The sequence below is a fragment of the Hemitrygon akajei genome, chromosome 11 (assembly GCF_048418815.1).
Source record: "Hemitrygon akajei chromosome 11, sHemAka1.3, whole genome shotgun sequence".
Taxonomy (NCBI): domain Eukaryota; kingdom Metazoa; phylum Chordata; class Chondrichthyes; order Myliobatiformes; family Dasyatidae; genus Hemitrygon; species Hemitrygon akajei.
The window spans coordinates 135,400,676-135,418,804 of NC_133134.1; the positions used below are offsets into that span (position 1 = coordinate 135,400,676).

The 18,129-nt window shown below is 40.6% G+C and overlaps 1 protein-coding gene across 8 annotated transcripts in view; it reads right to left on the reverse strand.

Moving 5' to 3' along the window:
- The window catches only part of hnf4a (hepatocyte nuclear factor 4, alpha), a 175,630-nt gene that overhangs the window by 53,738 nt on the left and 103,763 nt on the right, over nt 1-18,129 (reverse strand). For 3 of the 8 annotated variants that reach the window (XM_073061735.1, XM_073061734.1, XM_073061736.1), the window contains exon 2: nt 10,916-10,988. The exons of 3 other annotated variants lie outside the window; for them this stretch is intronic. In XM_073061735.1, coding sequence (XP_072917836.1) covers nt 10,916-10,988 — 73 coding nt within the window. Of the gene's footprint in view, nt 1-623; nt 849-10,915; nt 10,989-18,129 lie in introns of those variants that run through there. 2 more of the 8 variants (XM_073061733.1, XM_073061738.1) reach the window with 2 other exon arrangements.

The following is an 18,129-nucleotide window of genomic DNA, read 5'->3' on the forward strand; positions in this document are numbered from 1 at the left end:
AAGCATACCCATCAGGTATTCAAGTGCTGCCATTTATACATTGCAAATTGATCAGTAATATATAAAAGGTAATTTCAATGTAAAACTGATCATACAGATACTGATATTTAGGATGGCTCTTTGGAAACAACCTCATGATGTTATTTTAATATGGGCCTGGGTGAGCAAAACAAATTTCAGGTAAAAATTTGAAACAATGAACTAGACAGTAGGATAGTAAATAAGGTTAAAGGCCACAAAGAATCTGATGATATAGGTGTCTGCCTAACAAAATCTTTTGGATATTCATTATAAAAATTAGTAAGCAAGTTCTTTATGGGATTTTTAAAGCATTTATGTTTTCTTAAAAGTACGAACATTGGAATTTATTTTCTTAACTTGCTTAAATATAAACATTGAAGAAAACAAATTAACTTCTAAACATTCTGAAACACTTAAGAAAGTATTAAAAATGTTTTCTAAAGTTCTATATTGCAGTTGGCCATGAGAGTGTAAAATACTACCGTACTTGCATGAAGCACACCAGAACTTTCATACCTTCGAAAAGGCTACACTTTGGCAAATTCCAAACCTTACAGTATTAAATCCACAAAACTGACAGCAAAAGAAAATTAGGAACTCACCATTACCCATTGCTAACACTTGCATATTCTCAAACTCCAAAGTTGTGTAAGCAGGATCTAAGGCTGCTGTGTAATCTGGCAAATCCATTTCTATCAGAGCTTTCGACAAGCGCATGTTACCAAAACTCCACAGTCCTTCTTTCAGTGAACTTCTCTGAAGGTTGATGACCAGTCTGCCAGGCTTGCATTGACTGAGTCTCTATCAGCTATGATGTTTAACAAGTATTTTACTGAAATGAAGCACAAACTACTAGTGATATATGCTGACGAGGGGTGGAGGGATTTTCATGTTAATATTTAATCTCTCCTTCTATCAATATGTTTTTTTAAAGGCACTGATTTCTGAAGCAGCTTATTATTTAATGACATGCAGTTTGCTGATCTCAGCTACTGTTTCATTAATAATTGTTAGTGAAAGATGATTGGACCAAGCAGAAATTATATTCTGCTTTCTTTCTTCTATCACTCTATTCTGTCATCTGCCATTGCTAAACAACATAGCAGGAAAGAAGATGAAAGGAAGCTAGAGTGAGTTTCCATGTGTGATATCATGTAAAGTTTATATAGACTGTAAGGTTCAAGAGTAACCTTACTTTGAAAGACCAACTACAGAAAGCTCAAGTTTTCCGTTTATTAATCATGTCAAACAACATGTATTAAAATACTTGCAGTCTAATATCAGCAATGAACTTGTGTTGCAATCAGTATTAAAATAGCACAAATAAAATAAAGCTCACACCACTGGCATTTTTAATTAATTTAAATACTACTCGCAAACTGCAGCTAGTCATTACCCTGAAGTAGCTTTCAGTGACATATGCAATTAAATTTGTGTTTTTATGCAAGGAAAAGAGGCTAATCGAAGTTTTGCAATCAGTAAATCAGTGTAAGCCATGTTATGGGACAATGCCTTTAACTGCACATCTCCCTTTTTCACTGTAATCATTAATGACTCAGTTTGGATCCCCATTCTACAGGCTGTTTGCTCCTCTTAACTCTGAACATTAGCACCCCAGTACATTCATTTGCGCACTTGGTTTCCTTTTCCTGCTTACAGTTTGCCAAATTTAGATTCTACCAACTTGACTTTTTTCTTGCAATGATAAACAGAATTTTCGCCATCTATATTACTGCAATGTTACTTCCATTTTATTGAGAGTCAGATTGGATAAGCTTTTAAAGGTGCCTGGAACAAACTGGATCCTGATAATTGGAGAAGTGCAATATCATACTAGAAGCTGATATTTCTCCATTGCTAAACTTTAATGTCAGGAGTTCATCACAACAAAACACTAGTGTAGCTTCTGTTACTTACTTCTCCAAATACTTCTGCATTTACCAACAGTATAGTTTAATGACATGCCCAATGCAAAGAGCAAATGTGTTATTTTTCTTTATTAAATAAAATAAACAAAATTTTAAAAAACTGATATAAAGAGAGTATGCTTTTGTTTTTTTCTTAATTTCCACACTATTTTAAATTAAAAATACTAAATTGACTACAAATATTCATCACTAATATCAGATAGAAACAATTACCATTGCCTGGTAGAACTGATTTTGACAAGGCCTTTGACAAGGTCCTGCATGGAGGTTAGTTAGGAAGATTCAGTCGCTAGGTATACATGGTGAGGTAGTAAATTGGATTAGACATTTGCTCAATGGAAGAAGCCAGAAAGTGGTAGTGGAAGATTGCTACTCTGAGTGGAGGACTGTGACTAGTGGTGTGCCACAGGGATCAGTGCTGGGTCCGTTGTTATTTGTCATCTATATCAATGATCTGGATGATAATGTGGCAAATTGGATCAGTAAATTTGCTGATGATACAAAGATTGGAAGTGTAGTGGACAGTGAGGAAGGTTTTCAAAGCTTGCAGAGGGATTTGGACCAGTTGGAGGAATGGGCTGAAAAATGGCAGACGGAGTTTAATGTGGACAAGTGTGAGGTATTGCACTTTGGAAGGTCAAACCAAGGTAGAACATACAAGGTAAATGGTAGGACACTGAGGAGTGCAGTAGAACTGAGGGATTTGGGAGTACAGATACATAATTCCCTAAAAGTGGCGTCACAAGTAGATAGGGTTGTAAAGAGAACTTTTGGTACTTTGGCCTTTATAAATCAAAGTATTGGGTATAAGAGTTGGAATGTAATGGTGAGGTTGTATAAGACATTGGTGAGACCGAATTTAGAGTATTGTGTGCAGTTTTGGTCACCAAATTACAGGAAGGATATTAATAAGGTTGAAAGAGTGCAGAGAAGATTTACAAGGATGTTGCCGGTACTTGAGAAAATGGGTTACAGAGAAAGGTTGAATAGATTAGGACTTTATTCCCTGGAGCATAGAAGAATGAGGGGTGATTTGATAGAGGTGTATAAAATTATGATGGGTATAGATAGAGTGAATGCAAGCAGGCTTTTTCCACTGAGGCCAGGGGAGAAAAAAACCAGAGGTCATGGGTTAAGAGTGAAGAGGGAAAAGTTTAAAGGGAACATTGGGAGGGCTTCTTCACACAGAGAGTGGTGGAAGTGTGGAATGAGCTGCCAGATGAAGTGGTGAATGCGGGCTTACTTTTGACATTTAAGAAAAACTTGGACAGGTATATGGATGAGAGGGGTTTGGAGTGATATGGCCCAGGTGCAGGTCAGTGGGACTAGGCAGAAAAATGGTTTGGCACAGCCAAGAAGGGCCAAAAGGCCTGTTTCTGTGCTGTAATGTTCTATGGTTCTATGGTTGTTTGATTTCATTTCAATTAATTTGCTCCTTCAGTTTATCACTCAAGAGCTGAAGTGAAAATTGTATCAATTATGGGCAAAATGCAAGAAGATTGATTTCATTACCATTTGCAGTGACTATAGATTAAATGATTGGAAACATGAATGTCTCAGAGGTGTAGGCGGCCTATGTGATCAAATTGGTGAAAAACTGCAGAAGTATGCAAGAAAAAGGGGAATGTTTTTCTTTAAAACAAGAAGGCTAGAGTTTAATTGTAGCAATTGTGCTGCAACTCGACGAAGTGTACATTAGATCACATTTGTAATAACATTTAAATTCTGCACCACTCATGTGAAGAACATGAATTGGCATTGAAAGCAGTGCCACACAGATTCATAGACAGAACATCCACTGGGCGATTACAACTTCAGGGATTAAATTAGGAGAGAAGCACAAATTGTTTGTAATCCTTGACAAATAAGAGGTCAGGAGAGACTTTGATTGAAGAAATTGGGATTTTGAAAGCCTTGATAATGTTGTTTAACAGTAGATCAAATTTTACTTGCAGTTCTCATTGGTCTGAGAAATACTCACTGAACAATAAGATTTTGCTAATGTCATTTCTCCAGACCATGTTATTTAAAAGGGCCAAGGTATTCTTTTGTGCTTAATGTGATCAATTATCTCTTATAACTACAAATAAACCCTCACACGTGTGCTTCAGAAGCTTTGCTCCTGGCCATTAAGTTCACGGTCATTCTGAATTCCTGTCCTCAGGACCTGCCCAGGCTGTGTTGCTGATTTCTGCCACACCTCAGTGTACTTGGGCGAGAAAATCTGCGGATGTTGGAAGGACTCCTGTCCTGAGGAAGGGTCTCGGCCCAAAGTGTTGACTGTTTATTCTTTCCATTGGATACTACCTGACCTACTGAGTTCCTCCAGCATCTTGTGTGTCTTGCTCACAGTTTACTTAGTTGGTTCTAAAGAGTCCTGACACCATAAAAGGCACCGTGTGAATGCAATTCAAAAGCAAATGCCTGAGGAACTCATCAGGTCAGGCTGCATCTATGGAGGGAAATAAACAATTGGTAGTTCAGGACCCTTCACCAGGACTGTTAAGAAAGAGGGTAGAAGCAGAAAAAAAAAGTGTAGGGGAAGGGGAGGAGCATGAACTGGTAGCTGATAGGTCAACCCAGGTGAGGGGAGAGGTGGAGGGAGGGGAAATGGGAATGGTTTGAGATGCCTGGAGCTGAAAGATGGAAGAGGCAAAGGGCTGAAGAACATGGAATCTGGTGCAGAGGACCATGGAATAAAGGGAAGGAAGTGAGGAACCAGAAGGAGGAAGGTGTGGGTGATGGGCAGGTCATGAGGGTGGGAAAGGGGAAAGAGCAAGGGTAATGGGACAAGAGGAATTATGGAAAACAAAGATTGAGGGACACAGAAGGGATGGTCTGCAGAAGTTGGAACACTCAATGTTGATGCCATCAAGTTGGAGACTACTAAAATGGAATATCAGGTGTTGTTCCTCTATTCTGTGTCTGTACTCAACAGTAAGTAAAGGAAGCCATAGACAGACATGTCATTGTGGGAATGAGAAAATGGATGGCCACCAGGATATCCTGGCTGTTATGGTGGATGGAGTGAAATTGTTCAATGCAGCGATCCTCCAATCTGTATCTTCTATCACCATTCCCATCCATTCCTGTTCTCCCAAACCTCCCCATTGCCTTTATTTTCCCTTCATTCCTCTAAGCCCCCATCTTTCTAAATTTTCCGTGACCCCCTGCAACCCTCAACACTCCTTTGACCCCAGCTCAAACACCTTCCATGTCTTCACCAATTGCTCCAACCTTCTTTTCTCTGAGACAGAACATTCTGCCCTCAGCATGGGCCTGACCTTTGCTTCCCTATCATCCTGACCACACCTCAATGACTTCCATGGCCGCCATGACACCAGACTCTTCTTCCATCAGCTGCATTTCCAGGCCTACTTCTTTGGCAAGAATTCCTTACCCCACTGCACCCATGGAGGACCCCTTCTCCTGCCTGCAACCCCCCTCCTCAAAACAGGCCACTAGGCCATCTGCCCACTCTGTTTTTTCCTCATTTCTATCTGCTAAACAGACATAATCAGTCTTGACTTCTCCACTTATCTCACCTGTTCTAACCATACCCCTCTGAACACACTGAGGCCAGACAGAGATTAGAGAAGCAACACCTCACCTTCTGTCTTGGCAGTCTCCAACACTGATCTGTCTAATTTCTGATAACTTCTTCTGTTTTCCTTTTTCATCTCCCCTTTGTTTTCCCTAATTGCTTCATCCCCTTTCCCCACCCTCATGACCTGCCCATCACCTACATCTTCCTCCCATTGCTTCCCCTGTTCTTTCTAATTAATTTTCTGGTCTAGTGTCTTCTCCTATCAGATTCCATCTTTTTAAACCCTTTGTCACTTCCACCTATCACCTCCCAGCTTCTCACATCATTCCTACATCCCACTCTCCCTTCTCTTCCTACATACCACCCCACCTCTCACCTGGATCTCCCACCGCTGAAGAGTGGTGAAGAGTGGTGCTTCACCTTGTGCTCCTCTTCCTCATCCCATCCCTTGATTCTGGCTTTTGTCCTCTTTCTTTTAATCGCAATGAAGTGTTTCACCCTGAAATGTTTCAGTCTATAGATGTATTTCTGTCTATTGATGCTGCCTGACCTGCTGACTTCCATGAAATCATTTTTTTTTGTACTTTGCTTCTGATTTCCAGCATCTGCCATCTTTCTGTGTCGCGGGTGACAGCATTTTCCTTCTTTACATTTGTTGTTGATTTAAAATGACAAGGGAAGTAACAGTAAGAGATGAGGTTTTAAGGCAAAAGCTTGTTCACTTCCTTGTTTACAATAGAGTTACCTGGATCACAGTAAACAGAAGAGAGAATGCCATCCTTGTAGGTCTTCAATCATGGTTGTTTGTTAGCAAATTATAATGGCAAAAACACTACGTGTTGACTGTTATGGGCTTAGAGGCTTCAAAATATTGGCACATATTCCTTTGTAGAAACTAACTCAGAAAATTTTAAGTATAATAGTGAACTATATCTTCTGTCCTAGCTTTTATGACATAATTCCTGACAGATAGCAAGGAAGGGTAGGTGCTGTGGGTTGACAAAGCTTGGACACAACATCCAATGAGGATCTATCCCATAGGTAGTGGGTAACAGGGTCGATGGCTGTAAGTGTTGCTTTAGATCACAAAGCATTCAACTCTCTTCCACTTCCAAACCCCATCTCTACCAATGTGATGCCAGAGCAAGTCAGTATGGATGAAAAATTGGCTAGCAATTTGCCCTTGCCCATTTTCCACTCTTACTTAATACCAATTTCAACCACGGAGAGAATAATGACTGAATGTAAAGAGGCTGAACAAAAGGCAGTATTGGGGTGATTTGATAGATCTGGTAGATTTCTTAGACCTTCTTTGGTAGATTTCTTTTCCCAACTATATAGCCACAACCATTTTCTCCCATAAAATTTGGCGAAGATGAAGTGACCCAACTCAAATCAACGTCATCAGAGAAACGGATGACGTTGATTTGAGTCACTTGTACCTGATCAACATATGTATTTACTGGGATATGGGTTTATATTTTGGGTTGATATTTAGGGTTCTGAGTTGGATGATCAGCCATGATCATACTGAATGGTGGTGCAGGCCCGAAGGGCCGAATGGCCTACTCCTGCACCTATTTTCTATGTTTCTGTGTTTCTATATCTAATGTAATTTAACTCTATGAACCTTCAGCAAGCTCTGTTCATTAATAAGAACAGAAAGAACACTGAGGGCCAAAGTAAATAAACATACATTTCCATTCCAATACAAATTCAGGTTACAATAATAATAAAATAACATCAGCACCATGCTTTTATAGCTTCTGCTTTTTCTTCTATTTATTTTTCTACTGAATCCACATCTTCACCATCCTGTGTTCTTTACATTAAGAGCCAGACAAATTTAAAACCTGCAGTTTCTTTGCAGGCCATCCAGGTGCAGCTGAGATTCTGCTGGTATGACTCATGCACCTCTGTCCCGTAGTGCTGCATGTGCTTCCAAATCGGCACTTGGGACTTCTGTCACGTGGAATTCCTGTCCCACTGCTGTTCTGACAAGCGAACCATCTATGTGAAAATCCAGGTCCATAATTTACACCAAGCCACAGAAGAATATATTTCAAAAAAATAAATTAAATTAAAGGAGGGAAAAGCTGATACTTTATCCAGAGAGGTTTGCAAGTAGGTTGTCATACTCTTGAATCAACAATACCAACGTGCATTCACGTACAAACTGTAATAATATAAAACTATCCTAAGCAGTGAGGTGTAGGGAAAAAGTGGATAAACTGCCGCAGAACCAAAGTTGTGTGGTGAACTATATATACCTGTCTGGACTGCTCCTGTGGCTCCTCCCACAGACCCCTGCTGACTGCTCCTGTGGCTCCTCCCACAGACCCCCCGCTGACTGCTCCTGTGGCTCCTCCCACAGACCCCTGCTGACTGCTCCTGTGGCTCCTCCCACAGACCCCTGCTGACTGCTCCTGTGGCTCCTCCCACAGACCCCTGCTGACTGCTCCTGTGGCTCCTCCCACAGACCCCTGCTGACTGCTCCTGTGGCTCCTCCCACAGACCCCTGCTGACTGCTCCTGTGGCTCCTCCCACAGACCCCTGTCTGGACTGCTCCTGTGGCTCCTCCCACAGACCCCTGTATAAAGGTGATTGAGGCCTGAGCCCGGCCTCATTCTCCAGGATGTAGTGTTGTTCATTCTTCCAGTCAATAAAAGCCGATACCTCGCTTCTTACGTCTCAGAGTGAGTTATTGATGGTGCATCAAGTTGTGAGAGTGAATTAAGGCTTAGAGATAGCTAAGGAACTAGCAGCAACTTTGGGATTTTTGGTGATCAAGATATATGCAGAGGGAGGCAGATAGGTAAGGCAGAGGCATTTTGTAAGTGGTCACTTTTTTTGGAAGCTATGAGGTCAAATTGCTCCTGTTGAGCTCAAACGTAGGCTTTGGTGAGTGCTGGGACTCAGTCAGGTTGGTAAGTAGTGATCTGATAAAATCTCTTCTCTTTCTAAGTGAAAGGGACAGGGATAAAGAAAATGTTAGGTAGGCCAGTGGCATGTTCCTCCTGTAGAATGTGGGAGATCAGGGACACTTCCAATCATGACATCTGCGGGAAGTGTGCTGAGCTGCAGCTCCTGTCAGACCACAAACAGCAGAAGCAGCCTGAGTGTGGAGAATAGGTTTAGCAAGTTAGCGAGAGTACAGGAAGAAAGGAGATGGGTGACCACTAGAAGCCAAAGGGCAGTAAGTAGAGGTAGAAAAGTCCCATTGGTTATTGGTTTATCAAACATCTATAGTTTTGGGGGGAAGGCCTTTCAGTGGAAGATGCAACAGCTTTGTGGCACAATAGTTGACATTGGCGTACAGCAGGGGAGAGAAATGTGTAGATGAACAGTGCTGATGGTGAATCGCTGGGGAGAACAGATGAGTGCTGCTGTGGTTAAGAGTAATACTCCAGAATGGTAAATTGCCTGCCTCGTCTGAATGACAAGGATGTCTCTAGTTGGACAGAAAATTCTGAAAGGAGAGGGCGTACAGCCAGATACTGTGGTACATGCTGGTACAACTGGACTGTACAACCCTGTGACTCTATAAAGTCTGAGAAGTGAGCAACGTCTTGGTTACGGAGATAGTTTTGAGGAAGCTTTTAAAACATTTGAGAAAGGTGGAGTCAGAGGATTCAGGACAAGAATTCCAATGTATCACCCTTCATGCAGGCTCACATTGCATTTTCCTACAATATCGCAATTATAAAACTCTCAGCTTTGTTTTTTAATCCTTCCATTGACTTCGCCCCTTCCCAGCCCTATAAACACTGTAATCCAGCCTTATAAATCCATAAGGTAACTGCACTCCACCAATGCTGGCCTTCTCTATCTATCATCTCTACAGCAGGCAGCAGTGCCTCAGGTTCCTGGATTCCAGCTGTGAAATCATTGCACACCTCTCTGTACCTCGTTATACCTTTAAAATGCTCCGTAAAATCTACCTCCTATTTGCTAGTCATAGTGTCAGGCAATATGGAAAAAAGCCCTTCAGTCCAACAATTCCATGCCAATCACGAATCATCCATTTTTACATTCATCCTACCTTGAAGCATTTTACTCTCCCCACATACCATCAGTTCTCCCCGGATTCGAGTGGGATTCGCCTACACACTAGAGGGAATTTACAGGGGCCAATTCGCCTACTAGCCCCCTTGCACATTTTTTGTGGTATGGGATAGAAGCCAGAGCATCCAGAAGCTCCATACAAGCGGCACTTGGGGTCAGGTCACTGGTCCTCTGGGGGATTGTTTCTGCTTGCTATGCCTCTGTTCCAGCACAGAAATGAGCTCTTTGAAACACACAGTGCTAATTGTTAAGTATTTCTGTAGACTAATCCCCATTGCCAGCACTTTGCCCATAGGCATCACTGTTTTGTTGATTCAAAAGTCCGCCCAGATCAGGAGTTCACATCCTTTTCACGCCATGGACCAATACCACTAAGCAAGTAAACACCCAGGTTGGGAACCCCTGGTCTAGATACTCCTTAAATGTTATGAGAGTTTATGCCACCAGTACTCTCCCAGAGCAATACTCCAACTGCCCTCTGGCTGAAAAAAGCCTTTCATTACAACCTCACTAAACCTCTTACTCCTTACTCTACATTTACCACATATTTTAATAATGCAGCTGAATATTTATTGCTTTAAATCCATCTTGCTTTTTTATTGACTATTTGGTCACTTTTCAAATAGTGAATTGATCATAATGTCCCCTCAAGTTTTTTTTTCACCTTATGCTATGTGGAAGTGTGTTTTCATAATGTGTGTTGTATGATCCTTATATCATGTTCCTGAGAAATGGCTTGAAGCCTTTTAATATTTTAAATGCTTTGAAAATGCAAGTAGTTATTGCCGCATGGGTCTAAGTGGCTGAAGTGATTTATCAGTGGAAGGAGATTACAGAATGAGGAGACTTTGTAGACATAAATGAAAACATAGATTAGAGGAGGGTGAACATTGGCATAAAGCAGAATTTATATTGTGGTGATTTTGGGGAAAAAATTATGCTGTGCAAACATTTGTAACTCACTGCTCAAAAAATAAGACATAAAAAAGGTGCAGATTCAAAACGCTTTTGAAGCTTCATCCCACCCTTCATGTTTGTCTAATAAAACTGCAGAATCTGCCAGCCATATGAATGTCTGTGATCTATAGATTTTTTTTCCTTTTGAAGTGCTCAGTGTGATAAGCTGCAGTAGAGACTGGCTGGAAGTCAAATTTATGTTAATTGGCAGATAAAAACAGGGAGATATTAGAAATAAAGTGATTTTCTACTTCTTAATGTTTTCACTTCTCACAATTTCTCTCAAACCCCTGAATTCCATGTAGAGACTTTTATTACACATTTTGCATTGTGTTAATGATTTATCTATGTGCTCATCTCAGTTATTCAGCAAATAAACAACATCATATCAACATACCTTGATTCGAAAGAGTTTGTGGACATTTTGGTCTGCGTTTGTACAGTGTTCCCAGCAAGCAAGATAAGCATTTCTGTTTGAAATAGCATGCATTTTATTTTATGACTTAATAAGTGACAGTTTTAACATGATAGCATCCTCACTGGCAATGATCAACTTTGTACAAGCTGATATGTCTTTTACCTGCTTAGACATTTATATTGGTACTTGTTATTTAAATTCATTTACACTAATGTACAATTAAAATTATGTTTTAAGATCAGTAATAAAGTCACACAAAATCTTGTCTTAAGAAAATACTCCATTGGAACATTTAAAGTAGTTTTGCTTATTATTAAATGCTGAGGAAGTACTTTGGTGTTCATCCCAAATTAAGGGTGCCAATTTATCTGGTTAAATAACCTCAGGGAATGTTCATCCTCCTTTCCAAAAACTCTTCATTTCATGAACTAGGGCTCTATTCCAGAGCTGTGGAGCTTACCCGTGCTTTGATTTACTACAATGATGGGGGATGCGGTGCAGGGTGGCATACAGGTTCAGAATGCATTGTCCATGTGAGATTTTTGCTGATAATTACCTCCATCAAACAGTACAGCACAGTACAGGCCCTTCAGCCCATGAACGTTTGGCTGAGCTTTTAACCTGCTCTGAGATCAATCTAACCTTCTCTCCTACATAGCCCTCCATTTTTCTATCAGCTGTGTGCCTGTCTACAACTCTCTTGAATGCCATTAATATTTTTGCTTCTACTGCCGCCACTGGTAGTGCATTCCATGTACCCACCGGACTCTGTAAGTGAAAAAAGCTTACTTCTCTATACTTTTGTTCATTCACCTTAAAATTATGCCCCCTTGTATTAGCCATTTCTGTCAGGATAAAGTCTTTGGCTGTTCACTTGATCTATGCCCCGTATTATTTTGTACACCTCAATCAAGTCACCCCTTGTCCTTATTAGACAAACTCTCCAATCCAGACAGCATCCTGACACAATATTCTATGTGTGGTGTAACCAGCATTTAATAGAGCTGCAACTTGTGGCTCTTGAACCTAATCCCCCAACTAATGAGGGCCAACACACCATACACCTTCTTAACAACCCGATCAACTTGAGTGACAACTTTGAGGGATTTTTGGACATGGCCGCAAAATCCCTCAGTACCTCTACACTGCTAAGAATCCTGCCATTATCCCTGCATTCTGCCTTCAAAATCGACCTTCCAAAGTGAATCACTTCACACTTTTCTGGATTGAACTCAATCTGCCACTTCTGAACTCAGTTCTGCATCCTGTCAATGTAACATTGAGTCTCCAGCCATTATAAACAATGGTGATATCCTAAGGGTTCAGATGTAGAATGCCAAACAGAAGGATAAAAAGAGAAAGATTATGCTTGCAATTTTCATTAACCATAACTTCCAGATCCTTGCCAGTAATAGTTGGGTGAGGAGAGTGAGAGGCCATGCAGGACCAGAGTAAAGAAACAACTTGTAGGAGATGAGCACTGACCTATCTTGTAGAAGTGACTCCCGGTATAATGCAGAGAAGGATGAAACTCGGTGAATTTGTGACCTTTCAGCCAAACAAATACACACACACACACACATTCTTGCTCATACCATTTTCCTCACTGTCTCCTATCCCTCCCATGCTGATTTCACTCCTTCTTCATTTCTTCCTCCTTCATTCTCCCAAGCTCTGAGCTCACATCCCTCCACATCTCCACATCTATTTCATGCTCCTTCCTCCTTTATTTGCCCCATTTTCCCCATCCCTTTTTCTCTTGATTTCAGTGCACTTTCCCCTCCTGTCCTTACATTGGCTTGCTCCAACATCTAGCTGCTGATTGTTTGGTCTCAACCGGATCGAGGCCACCCACGGTCTCTTTATGGGAGTATTGCCTGATTTCCAATTACCTGGCTTTATCCTGTCTCAGCAGCCACAAGGCCCAAACCCTGTGGCCTTGCACAGAGTCACCAAACACCTTCCAACAGGCCTTGGGAGAATCTTATGTTGTCCAGAAATGGCAGAGAGTGCCTACCAGGAAGTGGGTTGTGCTTTGATATATGATATTCATCTAACAAAATCCTGCAGAAGAGGAAGCTTTCAGCCCCACTTGTTTTGCAGTGATTCTGGAAATACATCTTCAAAATAACTATAGTATTTGCTTTCACAGTCTACTTATGGTACTATTCCTTAATATTGATAATGATAGAGAAAGTTGATAAGGAAAATATAATTGGATAACGCTTATATGTACTTTAAGATGGAATTTGATTAAATTCTCACAAAGTTTATCCTAAACATGTTTAAGGCCTGAGGAATTAAGGTAGTGGAGGTACGTGTATGAAATTGGCTTGCAGAAAATGGAGATCTGTCGTTTTCCACACTGCAGGGCTGTTGCTTTCATGATCCCAGTGCTGGGTCCATTAGTATTTTGATATCTATTCATCAGTTTGTAGATAATGCAATGCTTGCAGGTGCGGTTATCAGCAAGGAGGATGGTAATGGACTGCACAAAAACATTTTAGTTTGGCAGAATGGGCAGGCAAGTGGCAGATGAAATTTAATGCACAGAAGTGTGAAGTGATACAGGTTGGAAGGACAACTGACTAATTGAAACAGTTCTAAAATTTGTGTAGGAATAGAAGGAAGGGTGGATATAAATGTATAAATTCTTGAACTAGACACAGCATTTTGAGAAGGCGCTCGGTAAGATGTATATAATTGCAGAAGTCATTTACAGAAGCAGAGTAAAACACCAGGGAAATTATATTGAATCTACATCAAATTTTACTGAGCTACAAATGCAATATATTTTTTAATCTGGTCATCCCTTCTTAGAAAGGATCTATAGGTCCTTAAGAAGTTATAGTATAACAATGGAGCTACTTCAATTGGATGAAAAAGATGGGATTGTTTTGAGCAAATAAATTAAACATAAATCTGATAAAACTCTCAAGATTGCATCCATTAAGATGGGATAAAGAAAGGGAAATTGTTTCCAGGTGTTTTAATGACAAGAGGCAAAGATTTACAAGGTTGGGCAAAAGATTCTGGGTGGGGGGAGATGTGAGAAAATATTTTTATATAGAAGGGTGGATGGTTTTCAGTGACTGTAAGCATAGTGGAAACAGAACAGAAGAGGAAAGTCAAGAGAGAACAGCTTTAATATTTGAATGAAAATTAACTACAGAGCTATGGGAAAGATAAGGGAATGGGACAAGGAGCTGACATGCATTGCTTCGGTGCTGAAACAATTCCATGATTTGAGTAAATGGAAAAGCAAGTACTAATGATTAGGAAAACTTGGAGTTCCCTGAGGATGACCTCACTTCAACCTAGTTATCCCTAATTTCATAAAATACAATGGAACAAACATGTCATTGTGAGGTTTAACTCCTCTTCCTTCAATTAGTAACTTAAACTTTATTACACCCTGTGCAAATATATAAAAAAATGCTAGCCAGGAAAGTCATAATTCGTAATGTTCAATTACCAGCTAGCTTGGAATTCAGCTTTAAAGTTGTGGGACGGTTCATATATTGTTTGCATTGAAACCGTAACGGCCATATTAATTCTGCAATTTGAAAAAGCATCTGCAACATTAGAAAACATTTGATAAGTTGCATTTAAACACTTTTTGAATAGAAGAATACAAATTGTAAAAATGGTGAAATGGAATTAGATAACATTATTGTTATGTTTTCATGTATATTTTGACCCTCACATGTTGCTGTCAAGCTTCCCTGTGTGTTATGTGCGGGAATGTGAGAGGGCATTCTGGGTAGATAACTTACAAGCAAAATAAACAGCTGCACACTTGTTAGTCACCCCTCTGTCTCTTGTGTGTGTAATTCACTGCCACACAGCTTCCCATTGCCGCAAACATAACTGGCGATGATGTGTCAAGTTCTCACGTGATATTCATTGTTTTACTCTCTTTGTCAAGAAAAGTCCATGTGACACACTGGCGATGTACTGTTGTGTAATGTGGGTGAGTGAAAAGAAGGTGCCATGAGAAATGCATGGCGAGTGAAGAATCCGAGGGGAGAGAATAAGAAAAGGACAGTTAAATAAAACAATTTAGACACAGAGAGAGAGGGAGACTGACAGATATGACTAGTTAACTTTTCTGGAATATAATTGTATTTGAAAATGGTTATTTGATAATGTTTGGAAGTATGAGACTGTATGACAATGGAATTCATATTCTGTAAGATTTGAATATTTTGCACTGGCAAATAAAATTTCAGATTATATTTATGTACCAACTTTTCTGACTTTGGTGAATGCATGGCTGCAATAACATTTAATTTATTACTCAATCTTGTACAACCTGCAAAGCCTGGGGATAAGCTAAGCCTTTATGAGGACATAGTTAAAGCCTTAAAGGACCTCTATTCACCTAAACCTTCGATTATTGCTGAGATGTTTAGATTTCATAAAATGAATCAAGAGGAAGGTGAATCTATTTCACAATTTGTAGCAGGACTGAACCATTTGTCTGAACACTGTGATTTTGGGCAGCTGTTGAATGACATGTTACGTGATAGCCTTGTGTATGGACTGCGTAGTGAGACAATTCAGAAACACTTGCTTACAGAAGACTGGCAAACATTACAGAAGGCACCTGAGATTAGTATATCTATGGAGATGGCAGCTAAAGAAGCACAGCTATTAAGCACATCTTGCCAAGTTCATAAAGTTTCTTTAAGAATAAAAACTAACTTTAAGAATAAGATACCTACTGACAATCAGTGTTATTGTTGAGGCAAAACTGGGCATTCAGCAAAAGAATGCTGGTATAAAGATTTAGATCACCAAAGCTGTGGCAAAAAGGGACATATTGAACATGTCTGTAAAAGTAAAAAGACACTGTCAAAGTCAGAAAAATAGGTTTCGCAAAAACAGGAGGAAACACATGAACACGATGGAGCATATTGAGGACAGACTGAGTGATTCACTTTGTGGTTGAAGCTTTGCATGTTTTATCTGTTTCGGGACACAAAGACTGCTAGTGCGTGACCGTGCAGCTGGATGGGGTGACCGTGAGGATGCAGGTGGACACGGATGTTGCAGTATCACTGGCATCAGAGACGGCTTACCAGGAGAAATTGCAGCACCTCACCCAGAAGGGGCAAGGTTGTCTTTAAAGACCGACACCGGTAAGGTCATTCCAGTGATCAGTGCATGCTATAGTGGGATTAATGAACAGAGAGAAAAAATGTCCATTGTACATTGTTAAAAGTAGCTATCCAGCGTTTCTGTGCTGCTTGTGGTTGGAGCAGCTCAAACACAACTGACATGAAGTGCACTTGATTTGTGGGAGTACTGGTCTGCAAGAAGTCACAGTCATAGTTTCATAGAAAAATACAGCACACAAACAGGCCCTTTGGTTCATCTAGTCCATGCCGAATCATTTAAACTGCCTTCTCCCATCGACCTGCACTTTGATTAGATTAACTGTCTGACAAAAGGAACTTTTAAGATGGTGTTAAGTTTTTGTTTTAATAGCCCGACAGCGCTTTCTGGAAGGGAGCTTTTGGAAAAGGCAGTTTGCTGGGCGGATAGCACCTGTAACGATTTTTCTTGCTTGCTTCTGTTATGAATGTACCACAGCTCTGAGGGGCCGAAGGGTGCGGGACCAGCCCCCTCCTTCCGGAGAATCGCAAGATCGCTATTAATTCGGGTCTTGGACCCAGGAAATGAGAGACAATGCAACGGATTTGACCATTGTTCTTAGAGGCACCTGTGTGAATTGCAACTCTATAGTACGTGCCAGCTATCAGGGACATGGACACCCTCCGGCAATGTGGGGTGGGGATTGTATCACCCTACCTTGATTGACATTTACAAATCTGCCAGCCATGATAAAACGGAGACTGCAGGAGGCGGTACTCCAGCGACGCACCAGACGGAGACACCATCGCTCATCGCTCCCGTAAGAACGGGAAGCTGCTCGGGAGCCACGTGTGATTTGGATCCCCTAGCTAGGGAATCGAGTGGCTAATAACCCTGAAAAGGATTCCGAACTGACAACAGGGAACTCACGTTCCCGATTCCACGATTTGAGTCCAACAGGCTGGCAAGTTTATTTTCTCTCTCCAACCCGTGAACACCCAGCGGTCCCTCAAACGGCTAAAAGCCTTCATGAACTAGCGAGACTTTTTATATTTCCATCGGACAATAGTTTTACCCCTAGACAAACGATAGAGCTACTTCGAATTGTTGATTATTACTATACCCGTGCTTTAGATTGAGTATTGACGACGTATATTATCTGAATGTTTGTATTAACCTTACTTTTGTGCCCCTTTATAAATAAAAACGTTTAAAAATGGTACTATCAGACTTCAGTGGACCTCTCTATCTTTGCTGGTAAGTGACCCAGTTATGGGGTTCTTGTCCTGGGCGCATACCAATGGTGTTTTCTGCTGTTCTGACAGTTCACTGTAGTGGTCATATGTATATTGTGAGAGGATTTTGTGCCAAACCAGACAGCAATGGCTAACAAGAGGATGTTCTCGATGACAGCAGTGTCTAATTGCACCAGTGTGTTCCGGGGAAGATGGAATTCTACCAAGTGCCACAAGAAGTACATCCTCTGCTGATTCTTTTTGTTAATGAAGGAAATATGGTTCTCCCTCATCATGAGTTCATGTGAAATAATGAACCCAGGAACCTGAAACGGTGATAACTCTAGAGTTGCTGATTGTTGATGGTATTGAAGGCAGAACTGCAATGAATAATGAGAATCCTGACAGATGTACTGGGGGAGTTGAAGAGCTGCAGTATGAATCCAGATTGATGTTAGCTGCATCGTCTACTGATCTGTTGGGTCTGTAGGTGAACTTCAGCAGATCTAGAAAATTTTGAGTTATGATTTTGAGAAATGACATGACCAGCCTTTCCAAAGTCTTCATTATGGCTTGAGTGAGTGCAACTGGCCTATACAATGAATCCAGTGATTTTTGAGATTTTGAGGACTGGAATAAAATGGATTTCTTGAAACATGCTGGAACAGTGTATAATTTAAAAGACTGATTGAAAATGTCTGTAAAGACTATAGACAAATGTTAGCGCCGTGTTTAAGAAGCAACTTATCTTAATTGATTTTGTACACTGTGCCTTTACAACATGAGTTCTGGTAGGCTTTTGCAATTGCTTTCGCAACTTCTCTTGCTCATTCAATGAAATATTCACTTTTATACCCA